Source organism: Acanthopagrus latus, chromosome 16 (assembly GCF_904848185.1).
Source record: "Acanthopagrus latus isolate v.2019 chromosome 16, fAcaLat1.1, whole genome shotgun sequence".
Lineage (NCBI taxonomy): Eukaryota > Metazoa > Chordata > Actinopteri > Spariformes > Sparidae > Acanthopagrus > Acanthopagrus latus.
In genome coordinates this window covers 8,476,616-8,489,211 of record NC_051054.1, presented here as the reverse complement: position 1 = coordinate 8,489,211, position 12,596 = coordinate 8,476,616, and the positions used below count along the sequence as shown (strand labels likewise).

General features: G+C 41.6%; 1 protein-coding gene, 1 long non-coding RNA gene and 2 other non-coding genes across 7 annotated transcripts; 1 reads left to right on the top strand and 3 right to left on the bottom strand.

Annotated features, from left to right (window-relative positions):
• Positions 1-697: 697 nt before the first annotated feature.
• trnaa-agc lies at positions 698-770 on the bottom strand. Its single transcript has one exon. It is a non-coding gene; the product is annotated as a tRNA-Ala (tRNA).
• Positions 771-1,420: 650 nt separating this feature from the next.
• Positions 1,421-3,719, top strand: LOC119005167. Of its 3 annotated transcripts, none has more exons than XR_005070403.1 (3): positions 1,421-1,517; positions 2,569-2,745; positions 3,552-3,719. It is a non-coding gene; the product is annotated as an uncharacterized LOC119005167 (long non-coding RNA). The 3 variants fall into 3 exon arrangements; XR_005070402.1 differs by having other exon boundaries at positions 1,424-1,719; XR_005070401.1 differs by lacking the exon at positions 1,421-1,517 and having other exon boundaries at positions 1,728-2,745.
• trnaa-agc lies at positions 2,361-2,433 on the bottom strand. The gene has a single exon. It is a non-coding gene; the product is annotated as a tRNA-Ala (tRNA).
• A 1,189-nt stretch (positions 3,720-4,908) lies between the features above and the next one.
• mapre3a (microtubule-associated protein, RP/EB family, member 3a) lies at positions 4,909-11,516 on the bottom strand. Of its 2 annotated transcripts, none has more exons than XM_037072715.1 (7): positions 11,385-11,516; positions 9,090-9,217; positions 8,633-8,778; positions 8,333-8,525; positions 7,236-7,378; positions 6,986-7,138; positions 4,909-6,402 (listed from the first exon to the last, which is right to left on the bottom strand). In XM_037072715.1, exons 2-7 carry the CDS (start codon positions 9,208-9,210, stop codon positions 6,334-6,336), a joined length of 825 nt encoding a protein of 274 aa, XP_036928610.1. In that variant the 5' UTR covers positions 9,211-9,217; positions 11,385-11,516; the 3' UTR covers positions 4,909-6,333. The 2 variants fall into 2 exon arrangements, with proteins under 2 accessions (XP_036928610.1, XP_036928611.1); XM_037072716.1 differs by having other exon boundaries at positions 8,369-8,525.
• Between the last annotated feature and the right edge of the window lie 1,080 nt (positions 11,517-12,596).

The window sequence follows — 12,596 nt, the reverse complement described above, 5'->3', positions numbered from 1 at the left end:
CACAATGATGGTTTATCTTGCTAAAATCATTATTATTTATTTATTTATTATTATTATCATTACAATTATTGTGGTTGTTGCTGTTGCAGGACTGTCACCTTTGTGCTGGTTTATTGTGATCTCATCAGTGTGCAGTATTTGTCTGTCTTTTGAATTTGTGAATAAAGTGGCGACTACAAACGTTTCTAATCTTAACGTCATCTGTTCGACCGTCATGTTTTTATACACACTCTCCAGTGACAGCGGCTTTCACTGGGTCTCAAACATGACATCCCAAATATATTCATTGACAAATTTAAGACATTTCAGTCTTTTATAGAAAAAATATATATATTTTAGGGGGTATTTTTTACAAAAAAAAATTGAAAAATACATTACAAACATACAAATACAATACATTTGGGCTGTTTTGATAGCCTAATTTGAATATATACAGCTTAGATAGGAAAAACTGTGAAGAAGACAACATATGGTGTTGTCAGGTAAAGTTGTACCTGCAGGAGGTCGAAATCAATTTCTGTATCTGTGGAATTATGTCTGAAATTAAAAATATTTGGCATAGATCTATTTTGTCAGTATTATTTGACCTACTATCCTTCGGACACCATGTTTAGGATCGACATAAAGATGAAATGACCAGGTGACATGGTTTTGCTAGGCTAGGCTTGGACATATAGTGGAAGTACAAAAGCTGAGTTGGAGGATGCGGGCATCGATCCCGCTACCTCTCGCATGCTAAGCGAGCGCTCTACCATCTGAGCTAATCCCCCTCTGCACACGTTTTGTCCTTCAAGTCGTCTCGTCGAATTGAACGTTTCTCGGGGTCATCACGTTGTTTTATGTTTGCAGGATGCTTCATAATAGGCCTCTTCGCAACGTTCATAGATAATTATCACGTTCACTGGCCCCCTCAGAGAAGATCCCATCACACGTGGTGCTGTGGTGCCATCTGCTGGTACTAAATGGGACTGTTAGTTAAATATTAAACCAGCTCTGTATCAACACCGAAGCTCTTTAAAAGATTCGTAGGTTAATCTTCTCTGCAAGGAGTTTAACTTTTGACTCGTTATGGATCACAGCGAGACTTGATAATACACTGAATACTGATAGGCATTTATCAACATGGGAATGTAGCGTAATCTTCATATTGTCCATTACACTTTAATAATAGTATTTCTGTACTATACGAATATTATATTTATTTAGCGTTTAAAACAATTCCCAGTGAAGAAAAGGAAAACTGGAGACTGCGGGCATCGATCCTTCTACCTCTTGATTTGCGTTTCCTGCATCCAGTTTTCTCCGCCAAAGTAAGCCCAAAGTAAGCCCAAAGTAAGCCCACATCAGCCAATCACGTTCCTCCTTGTGGGCTTACTTTTGACCAATCACGTTCCTCCCACTGTGACTTACATTTAGACCCGTCGTTCTCACTAAGCGAGCGCTCTACAATTTGAGCTACTCCCCCTCTGCAAACGACCTGTCCTGAAGTCGTCTCGTCGAATTGAACGTTTTTTGGGGTCAGTATGTTGTGTTATGTTTGCAGGATGCTTCATAATAGGCCTCTTCGCAACATTCATAGATATTTATCACGTTCACTGGCCCCCTCAGAGAAGATCCCATCACACATGGTGCTGTGGTGCCATCTGCTGGTACTAAATGGGACTGTTAGTTAAATATTGAGCCAGCTCTGTATCAACACCGAAGCCCCTATAAGAGCTGGTAGGTTAATCTTCTCTGCAAAGAGTTTAACTTTTGACATGTTATGGATCACAGCGAGGCTTAATAATACATTGAATACTGATAGACAGTTATGCTTAACATTTTTGTAGAAACTTAAGTGACGCACTTTAGAAAGGCGATTTTCGTCCAAAGCTCTTCTTAAACATGGTCCGCTAACCTGACGTTAACGACCTTACCATGTCTGCTGGTTATAAACTAATGCAGGGTGTAGTGTTTTTTATTTGCTATTACTGTGAAGCCTATGCGTGCGTACATACGCGCGGTTGTAGCCAGGGTTTTTGTGTGAGATAGAAAGCGAAATTATGACTTTTGTATCACAGTTTCGACTTATTGTCTAATAATTGTCACCTTAATCCATACCTTTAACTGGCAACTCATAATTAAACTCTTTTATCTCACAATTGTGACTTTTTATGTCTTACTTATTTATTTTTCCCCATAGATTTGCTGTTTCTTACATCTCATAACTACAACTATTTCTCTAATAATTATGACTCAGCATGGGAATGAAGCGTAATGTTGATATTGTCCATTGTACTTTAATAATAGTATTACTTATACTATATGCATATTATATTTATTTAGTGTTTAAAACAATTCCCGGTAAAGAAAACGAAAACTGGAGGATGCGGGCATCGATCCCGCTACCTCTCGCATGCTAAGCGAGCGCTCTACCATCTGAGCTAATCCCCCGTTGTATACATAGGTGCACCTAGCCTTGACAAATAGAGTATGAATGGTCATTCATAAAAACTTCAGGAATTGCAAAAATGTTTAGGTCCATGACGCCACAATGTGACGTTTGCATTTTTTGCTAATTTATTCTAGAGTCCTACAGAGAGAGAGAGAGAGAGTGGCGCCACCTTCGTTTATTGCAGTGGTTCAGTTTTTTCACAGTAATGGCGGAGCATGGAGCCCCGCAAATGTTCCCGGAAGTTAGCTTTCATTAACTACCGTTCAGTGTAACTCTTATGGAGCACACGGTCGGAGCAACACTTGACCAAGGTAAAACGTTTAAAGAATGACATTTTCACATCAGTAGTTCATCGGAATTAAATTGACATGAGTAATTAAGTATGTTGGCGGATTGTCCCCGTCTAGATTAGAAAATTCAGAGAATATTAACAGATAAAAGTTTAAGATAGCATACTGTATAACGATAGCAACACATGCAACAGGCTAAATTGTAAATTCTGTTCTCTAAATACAACGCTGTCAATTTATAAATGTGTAGGGAGTGTGATTACCTTGCAATATAATTAAGGAAAAATACTACACATAACCATTGCTATTAGTCATATTGTTTGATACGCATGTGCAACATCATGCAGTGCCATAAATTCTGCTTTTTTAAATCTTATACATGTTCAGTTTTTGTTGACATTATCAGAAAGGTGTTCATTCTACTTTATGTTATTTGTTGAGGTCAGAGCGGGTGATGGTGCTGGGCTGGACTGCATTATCTCAACAGTTGTTGCTTATATATTGCCCTCAAGTATTTTGGAGAGGGCAAAATATCAGGAACACTTGGTAGCACTTGGTAGCTGGGTTCTGGTAGTTGGTGGAACAGTGATGTTTGCCTGATACAGGTAGGTGGAGGGGCAGTGATGCTTTGTCCTGAAACACTGTCAGCTTTTCTGGGGTTGCTTGATGTTGAACTTAAGACACTGTTCTTTTTCACTTTTTTGATTTGGCTCTTGCTTCCAAGGTGGCCATCTCTTAGATGTTGTTTTTTTCCTTTCCTTTTTTTTTTCTTCAATTCGCAACTTCAACTAATAAATCTCCTGATGATCTTTTCTTTTACTCCACAGCATGATGGAAGCCTGCTGGAGAGTGTCAGAGCTTCCTTCTCCAACACACCCACTGCATTTGGAAGCTCTGTGAGGGAGGAACCAGTCTTTGTCCTTCCCTTCCCTTGGTTTTTGCATTGTTTTTCCTGTTCTGTGTTCTCTGTTTTTAATTAAAAAATCTTAAACTTCCCAGTGGTGTGGTATTTAAAAGTGTGTGAAAATGCAAGTGCATAGTTTGAATATGATTAGCCCACATATTTTTTTTGTTGTTGTTTAGATCTTTGAAGGTGGCTAAATTGCTACTTCTGACTTTAGCCACCAATGCTACATTCATTTCTCTGAGCGATTGGAGCATCCCAGTGCAGCACAGCATACCATGGTGAAGAATCTATTCAAGGACAACATATCGAAAATGACACAAACAGATTGACATGCTGATCTGTTTGACTTTAGATACTGTTTTTAAGGAATTCATTGTGGTAAGGGCATTGTGGAAAAAACAAGACTGTGATTTATCATGCATCAATGAGTGTAGTAAGTTTGGGACAAGTAAGAATAGTTAACAAATAGTGATAGAATTCCATTTATTTGCAATGAATTCAAATTCAAATTTAATTCATTTGCCATGGATTTCCAATTAGAACAGTTATCATAATACTGCTGTCAGTCCAGACTTGTCTGTTTGACTGTTACTCTGCCTCACTCAAGTCATAACGTAAATAAAAAACAACAGAAAATATTACGAATTTATTGGTTTACAGGTTTAGTAAACATAATGGAGTTAGAATCAGTTAACACAAGCATGTAAAAGTTGCAAAGCATTTATTGACCATTATTTACTGATTCTTGTGGTTTTCCTAGTGTTTTCTATGGACCGCTAAGCACTTCAGGGAACTTTTGGAGGTTACATGGACCATGTGATCCACCAGCGTTTTGAACTTCCATTGTTGCCACTCTCTCTCTTTAGGACTGTACTTTATTCTACTCCACAAGATTTTGGAAGCAGATACTGTAACTCTTACTCCACTACATGTTTTCAGTGACTTTGGTTACTTTTGTTACTTTGCGGATTACTTTCAGTTTTACCAAAGTAATATATTAGCATAATATCTTTGCTTTTATTCAAGAGCTTTTGGTACTTTTTACAACACTGCAGAGATGGGAGCACACCCATTAAAACGAAAAATCTGCTCTCAGGTTCATCCTACTCATCTTTTGTCCCTCTCAAGAATCTAGTTTTCACAATCTCAGATATAATAAATATAATATACAAACCAAAAAAATGTGTAAGTTGTGGGCTAAATTTCACATGTGGCTCCATGTGAGGGGACTCATTCTTACATCACAAGTCAATTCTCACCCAAATGAACCACAGCCGTTTATTTCACAACGGTTTATTTATTCAAAACTCAAAAGATGAGTGTTCTGTAGATGTTTGCATGGTTGATGAACGCGAGTTCCAGAGCAGATGACAGCCAGTTTGCAAAATAAAAAAAATTGCTGGGGAAGGACTAGGAGACTTCCTTGTGTTTAACTGGATGCGGATCATGACCAGTCGACTGGTCACGGATTCATTCATACCGGCTTTCTTCCAAACTGCAACTCATACACCCGGAACAGCAAATCAAAAGTTTAAAACACAAGATTAGCAAGAAACACATGATAAGAGCTGTCATGTGGAAAATGTGTTTGTGTTAATTCTGTGTCAGGGTCCCTTATATTTTAGAATAAAGCATTAGAACTGCTATAATCTCTAACCATATTGTCAGTCTGCGGGTGGCTTTCCACCTCTAACGTTTAAACTTATAGGCGTCTTCACGTCGGCCTTCAAGACGCGACTGCAGTTTTTTTTTTGTTTTTTACCAGGATCGTGCAACGTCGGACAAAAAAATCTCCACACAAAAGACATACATATACAAAATATCACTCATTCACAGTCAATGTGTAACATTCTCATGCTCAGATATGTTGCTGATCAATAACGAGTAAATCGCGGAGCACTGATCAGACGCCTCGAGTCATTACACCAAGGGATTTCCTTCAGCGTTTCTACATGCCATGAACCCACCGTGACAGAAAACAAAAAGCCTGACGCTGACTCAAGCACAAACCGCAGCTCAAAAATAAAAACAAACATGGCCTCAGCTTTCAACTCATGTACAGTAGGTTTTGCACCAATCGTCTGCTACAGATAGTTAATCTAAAAGGAAATATAAGTTAAATAAATAAGAAAGAATTGCTATTAAAAAGTCACTTCAGTTACAGTTTGAGTCGCTCGGGGGAGTGTCCTGATGGCACATCGGAGCAGCGTTGTTCTGCGCTCTAACAGAAGTCTCACAGCGCACCAAAGGCAAAATAAATAACTCCATAACGAGCAAAAGACATTGTCCTCTCAGAAATCGCAATGTCGGCAATATTTACAGACTTAAAATTCACTGTTTTTCCATAATAACCTCCATGCCAGGCTTGGTTCTGTGTTACTCATGCTGAAATAACTGGGATATGTTGTACGTTACTGTTGTGTAGGCAAAGGGGGGGGGGAGCAGCGGATGATGATGCAGAGTAGTTGTGTGTCTGTGTGTGTTTGTGTGTATAGTTTGATGACAGCCAGAGGGCGGATGGGGGAGAGGTTACAAACAGATATACATGTGAGGAAGAAAGGAAAAAGACAGACAGAGAGCAGGGATAATGGTGGAGTATTTATAGAGCGTGCAGAGTAGAAAACAAATGAGGGCGAAAAAGAAAAAGGAGAGGGAAGATGGAGGTGGAGATGGAGATGTCAGGGCGGGGGGAGACGACGGGTTCAGTATTCATCCTGGTCCAGGTGAGCTTGTTCATCGAGGTCTTCGTCCTCTGGAGGCGCAAAGCCTTCCTAAAAAACACACAAAATGAGGTATTTTTAAGGTTATTTTCGATTCGAAATGCTTTTTTCCGCTGTTCCATTCGCTTCTCTCACCCTTTGCAATCTCTTATCCTGCAAACGTAACATCTAAAAATGTATTTATGCATAAATATCATGAGCTGAAATTGTGCAATAGTCCGACAGAATGGAGTTGAACTTTGCCGTCTTTATGCACACTACGGAGCCTCGGGTCAGTGTTTTTAGTTTTTGGTCACTACTGTTACACAGCCAGCCCACAAAACCACATTCACAAGTTCAATTCACTTCAACTTTGTTACCACTCTTCATTCATGTTCGTACTACAGCTGCAGCTGGATTATACTACTGAGAAATGGCCCCCCCAAAAGAACAGTATTATCCTCATCTAAACATATGGATCGAGCCACGCAACATACTGTTGAGTACAGTTATGAAAACGTCAGTGTTTGAATTAGGTCTATTTAAGAGCCCAGAGGTTGAGATTTCGCTTTGACTCTCTATAGTAATACACCCTTGAATCTTGACTGAAACGGTGCAGCGCAGCCTGTATTTGTTGCTGATCATGGATAGATACCTCTGTTGCGTAGAGAATGTCAATTATCTTGCTGAGGACGGGGTTGTTTTCACTCTCGTGTTCCTGGCAGATCAGCTCAATGTCCCGTAGTTTGCTGAAGTAGAAGTCTCTCTCCTTCTCTAGTCCGTCTACAGTCAACTTCAGCTCCATCAACTTGGACAGGAGAGAGAAAACAGTGAGTGACCGCGCACAAAGACAAAGATGATGTGGTTTCAGAGTATAGTTGTCCCTCATCTCGAGGCAACCCTACCTGTTGATTTAGCTCCATGATCTCAGCGTCGCTGCCGCCGTTTCTAGACAAAGATGGATTCTTCCTCATAGCTGGAACATTGTGTTGGACCCGCTGTGGTGTTGGCATGTTTTTGGGAACTGTTGGAGATGTTCTCTGTGGTCCTGGAGTGGTCAGAGGTGATCAGACATGTTTTGTTTTTTTTATTTGAATTAAAAAGGGATTGGCTGCATTTATACTTGCTGTGTAGCGTTGTGGCGATGGATATAGCACATTATAGAGAGCTGATGATATCAGCTTACAGCATAATGTTGTGCCTTTGGTATGCCATATTTGTGAAAGGATTTCAAATTGTTGTTTTTTTACAACGGAATAAAAGACACAAATTTGGGTTGCCAGATTTTAGAAATCCAAATTATTATTAAGAACTTAACAAATACATTAAGATGCCTCAAAGTGAAACTGATTTAAGTCAAAATCAGACAAAAAAATCTGCGTCCTGCCAAACCTCTATAAGTGCTTCAGCAGAGGTGTTTCAGATCAATTCAAAACATGCCAACAAAATGCTGTTGTTTTAAAATGCAGTCTGCCCATTAACAACCACGCTGCTTAACCAGGCTAATGACACTCTACAAGTCAAATCAGGTTGTCCGCCATGATATTCAAGCAAAAAGCTTTCACAGAGACGTAGCAAGGCTGTTCAAGCTGACATTACCCTTGTTAGTAAAATGAAAAAACTCTCTTCTCTTGTCAGTCCAGCTTTTAGAGAGCGATGGAGCTGTTGCATCAGCTGCTCGATGCAGGACTTCTGGCATCACAGACCATGATCAATTAGAATCGGGACAGCAGATAACAACTGGAGCTGCATGTTTTGGATGTTCAACCCCATGAATGCTGCATCCCAATAGTCACAGTGGCGACTATCCCAGTAGTGACTCAGTCATACCTACACAGTGCCATCATGTTGCTTTGTGAGTGCCGGGCAGTGAGATGGATCTAAGAGGACAGCAGTCATTCTGTGAATCGTGCTGCTCACACCACTCGCTTGCAGGGAGCGCTTTCGAGGCCATCCAAAGCTCAGGAAGACCGTGCAGCAAAGGCAGAACTGTGTGGTTTACCTGGATTTCTCTTTGGTTTGTGGATAAAGTGATCACCTGGGTTGGGGGCAGGGGCCACGTCCTGGCCCTGTCTGGCTAGTAAAGGGTCGTACTCCTTCCCGTCGTAGTTGGCGTCGAAGAACTTCTTGAACCACTGCACGAATTCAAAGTTGTCCTGGAACTTCCCTTTTACGAGCTTTTCTACAGGTATAATCTGGAGGGTGGAAACAGGAAACACTGTGATATAACACGCAAAAAGTAGGGACATCATCAACAAATCACCTTCAATATGATCAAAAATGATAACAAAAGTGTTCTGACTTTGTCGACACTCATCCTTTTGAAGGCTGCCTGAAGGACTTTGAAGTTGTGTATAAATTCGTGCTCCAGCTTGGCTTGAAATTTGACCTTCTTCAGAAGGATACAACCTGGAAACAACATGTCCATGAACTGGCAATACGCCGCTCCTGGAAAACACAAACACACAACAATTAGTTTTCAATGTCTTGTTCTGCTGAGCGGTACTGATCACAGGCATGGATAACCCAAGATCAGAAGCAAACAAGTTCCTCTCATTGCAATAACTTACTGAAACATGCTGTGGCCGTCTGAGGAAATACATTGACTGATGGATGTAAAACACATGGATAGATAGGGGGATGTGCAGTATACTTCTGACTTTATGACAGTCACCTGGACTGTGATGACACTGACGATGGCCGCTACAGATAATCTTGGGCTACGTCTGAGTATTTTTTAATCGCAGCTCCAGCCTTACCTGAACAGAGCTGCTCGATCTTCGTGTAGGTGAGATGCAAAGAATCGTTGACCCATGCCAGCATGTCATGTCGGCTGAGGTTGTCAATGGACACCGATGTGGCGTACACATTCACTGCCATCCCCTACCTGCAAAGAAACAACAGAAGAAGTCAGAAGGGAGTCAGTTTCCTTCAGTTTGTCTTCGAGCTAGAGCTCAAAAACTCTGAATGGACTTTGGTTGACAGTGAGGTCATGGGGCAAAGAACGACCAGAATCAAATCACAATATTTCAAACTGATTACTTCACATGTCTGTCTGTCTGTCGGCCACTGTATGCAAATAGACACACACCGGGTGTTCTAATCCTTTAATCAAGCGCGGCACTTCTCTATCTGTCAGGATCCAACCCTCTACTAAACCAGGCTGCCCGCCATGTAACCTTTAGCCAACCTAACAGACTTCTTGGACTTGAACTGAAATACTTATTTAGAGCTACAAGTAAGGATTTTATCAATACAGAGCAATTTACTGATCTTATATCTGTCTGTAAATGCCACAACATCCTGAAAACATATCTGTTAGTCGAGCTACAGTCTGATGACTCCTTCATAGATATGTGCATATTATGCTATACATATATATATGTATGGTTTGTTTATTATGTCATGTTTGTCAATATTTGAAATTGTTCCAATTGGGAATAGGTTTCATACATGATTTGCAAATAAATATCATATACTGGAATTCCATATATGTACATATATTACATTTGCGTGTGGGTGTGTATGTATCAACCGATACATCACTATCGCAATTATTTTACTCAGTATAATATTAATATCAGCATCAGCCCCAAAGACTGAATATCAGCCGGGCTTTCATTGTTTCAGCTCCTGATCTAATCATGGACCTGCTTTATTTGACTAATTTCACTTAACCCATTTCTTGATCTGATTGTTGATGGGGGATCCACTGTGGTAGCACTAATTTCGACCCTGCCATTATCAGTGCAAACTGTTAAAAAAAATATCATTCAGTGTGTTGGGAGGGTCTCTGTACTTTCTGGACGGTTCTGGAACTGGATTTTTTTTTTTTTTTTTTTTTCTGGCTGGGTCAGAAACAGTTGCAGCTGCGCAGGGCAGGGCCCGTAAAAAACCCACTGACAACAAGTGAAATACCCCCTCGATTTGGGACTGTCAACACAGTCGCCTGAGACTGTATCTTTACAGTTTCAGTTTTTAATCTACACGTGTGGTCAGCATAATCCTCCCGCCTAGATTAAACAGAAATATCCTGATGTTTGTGAGCAGCTTTACACATCTGGCAGCAGCCCCTCGCCACCCCTCTGTGCTCACTTTGCCTGCATTTGCTAATAAATAAATAAATAAATAAATAAAAGAATGAATTAATTTAAAAAAAAAACCTTCCAGCGTCAGAAACGGGCCTGTAACACCCTGACACCCACTTTAACACGAGTCAAACTGTGAAAAGATTATAGTTTAAGGTCACTCTCGACTCTGGGAGGAATTACAGCATGGTCACCACATTTCCTAGTGGCGACCGAATGACGCGTCCCCGCAGCGGGCCAGGCGTCCGCGGTGATTTCTGGTGATGGTGCCACTAATAATATTGTGCATGCACCCTCAGCAGCGTGCGTTACACCAGCAGCAGGCTCCCATGGGGGTGGGGGTGGGGGCTCGGCTAGCCAGCAATTACACGATTACAACTTACAAACCGAACAACAAGCAATACATCTTGTTTGCTGAGGACGGATCCACGCAGGCTCAGCTGCGTCAGGCGCGCATCCTGCAGTGCGTTTTCATTTTCTAATAGATGGTCGTATCGAGAAGGGCGCATGAAAGAGCTGCTCTATTCTCCCCTAAAATAAAAAAAAAACAGAAAAGAAATGTGCCAGGCCTGTGAGAAAAGATCCGGTAATGACTGCAGCAAAATCCAGGGCGCAAAGCCCGGAGTGTAGCGAGGACAAATGGGCGGAGGAGGAGGAGGAGGAGGAGGAGGAGGAGGGGGGCCCTGACATTTCAAGCCCGAGATGAGAACAATAAATGTGGCCGTTTGCTGGGTGCCTTTTGGATACAAAAAAAAAGCCGCAACGCTCACTGCTGCTGCTGCTGCTGCTGCTGCCCCACCAGCGGCCCCCTCTACAGGCCTCCCGGAATACCTCAGGACTGTCAGTGCACGGGAAATAAATATCCTCCCTGCGTGGGAATAAAACAACCCCCCGCAAACGCACGCACAAGAAAAAAGGAGGCACAAACAACGCGGGCTGGTCGGAAGGATTCCTCACGATACTCACTGTGTTCAGGAGAGTCTGTGTTGTTATCACGCTGGCTGTATTCCCTGTGTCGGTGCCCGCTGCTGTCGTCGTTGTCAGACCCTGCGCGGTGCAGTGCTTGCTTGGTAACGGGCCGCCCTGTCTGGGGCTGCAACAATCCAGCCCCCAGCGCGCATGCGCCCGACTCCATGCTGTTAAAGGTTCATTATAAATAGGACTTTGGCCTGTTCCAGCCAAGAGACACATGATGCGTCTGGTTGGATTTTTTTTTTTTTTTTTTTTTTGGCCTGCTGGTGACTGAGGTTTTTGGTGAGGTCAGGCCACACAAGAATGTTTTATTTGCTGCTGGAGCAGGAAAGTCAGCAGCGGTGGTGGAGGAAGCCTTTACTCAAGCTGAAGCGCTCACAGGACAGTGAGGGCTGAGGCTGAATACTTGGTCCTCAGTGACACAAAATAGTGAAAATCCATCCATCAGAATTTCTCAACAACCCACACACCAGAGTAAATGTCTGCACCGTACATTTCTGCAAAAAGCACTGATAAGTTAAAACTTTGACCTTTTTATGCTGTAACTTTATTCAGGTTCAATTTTATTTTTTTTTTTCACGTCACATTGCCGTGCTTTTGCACTGGTTAGGTTAAGGCACAAAAACATTTGGTCAGGGTAAGGAAAACATAATGTTCAGCTAAAAATACCAGTTTCGGTCACCACAAACAAGACCACAGTTGTCTTTTTGTTGTGAAAAACGCCTGGTTTTGTTGCCACTATCAAGCTGCAGACTTCCCCTCAAAAACATCTGCTTTAGAAGCAAGGAGCACAGCCGTAAATTGTACCCAGGTCTCCTCAAAAATATCGAGTGGTTTCATACTGACAAATGCTGAAACGCAGACTCGTCGCCTCTGACTCCACCACGGTCCCCTCAACTTCACAGCATGGAACACAGGCAATAAACATGTCAGTATGGTACCTAGACTATGACATGTACATGTGTGGTTTGCAGATACATTTAGTGTTAATAATTCCCCCTCTGGCATGTTCTTTGCAAGGAATTCTGGCATAAACTACCACTCATTCATTAAATAATTTTGCTGCCCCTGACTTTTAAAGAATCAGTGCACACCACTGCCATGTTTAAGTCTATGAGCAACATGGCACGAGCCCTGCAACAGACTGAAAAATCAACCGGGCAGATTTTACAAATTGCACGACCCTTTCCTTTAAAACTACAGCAG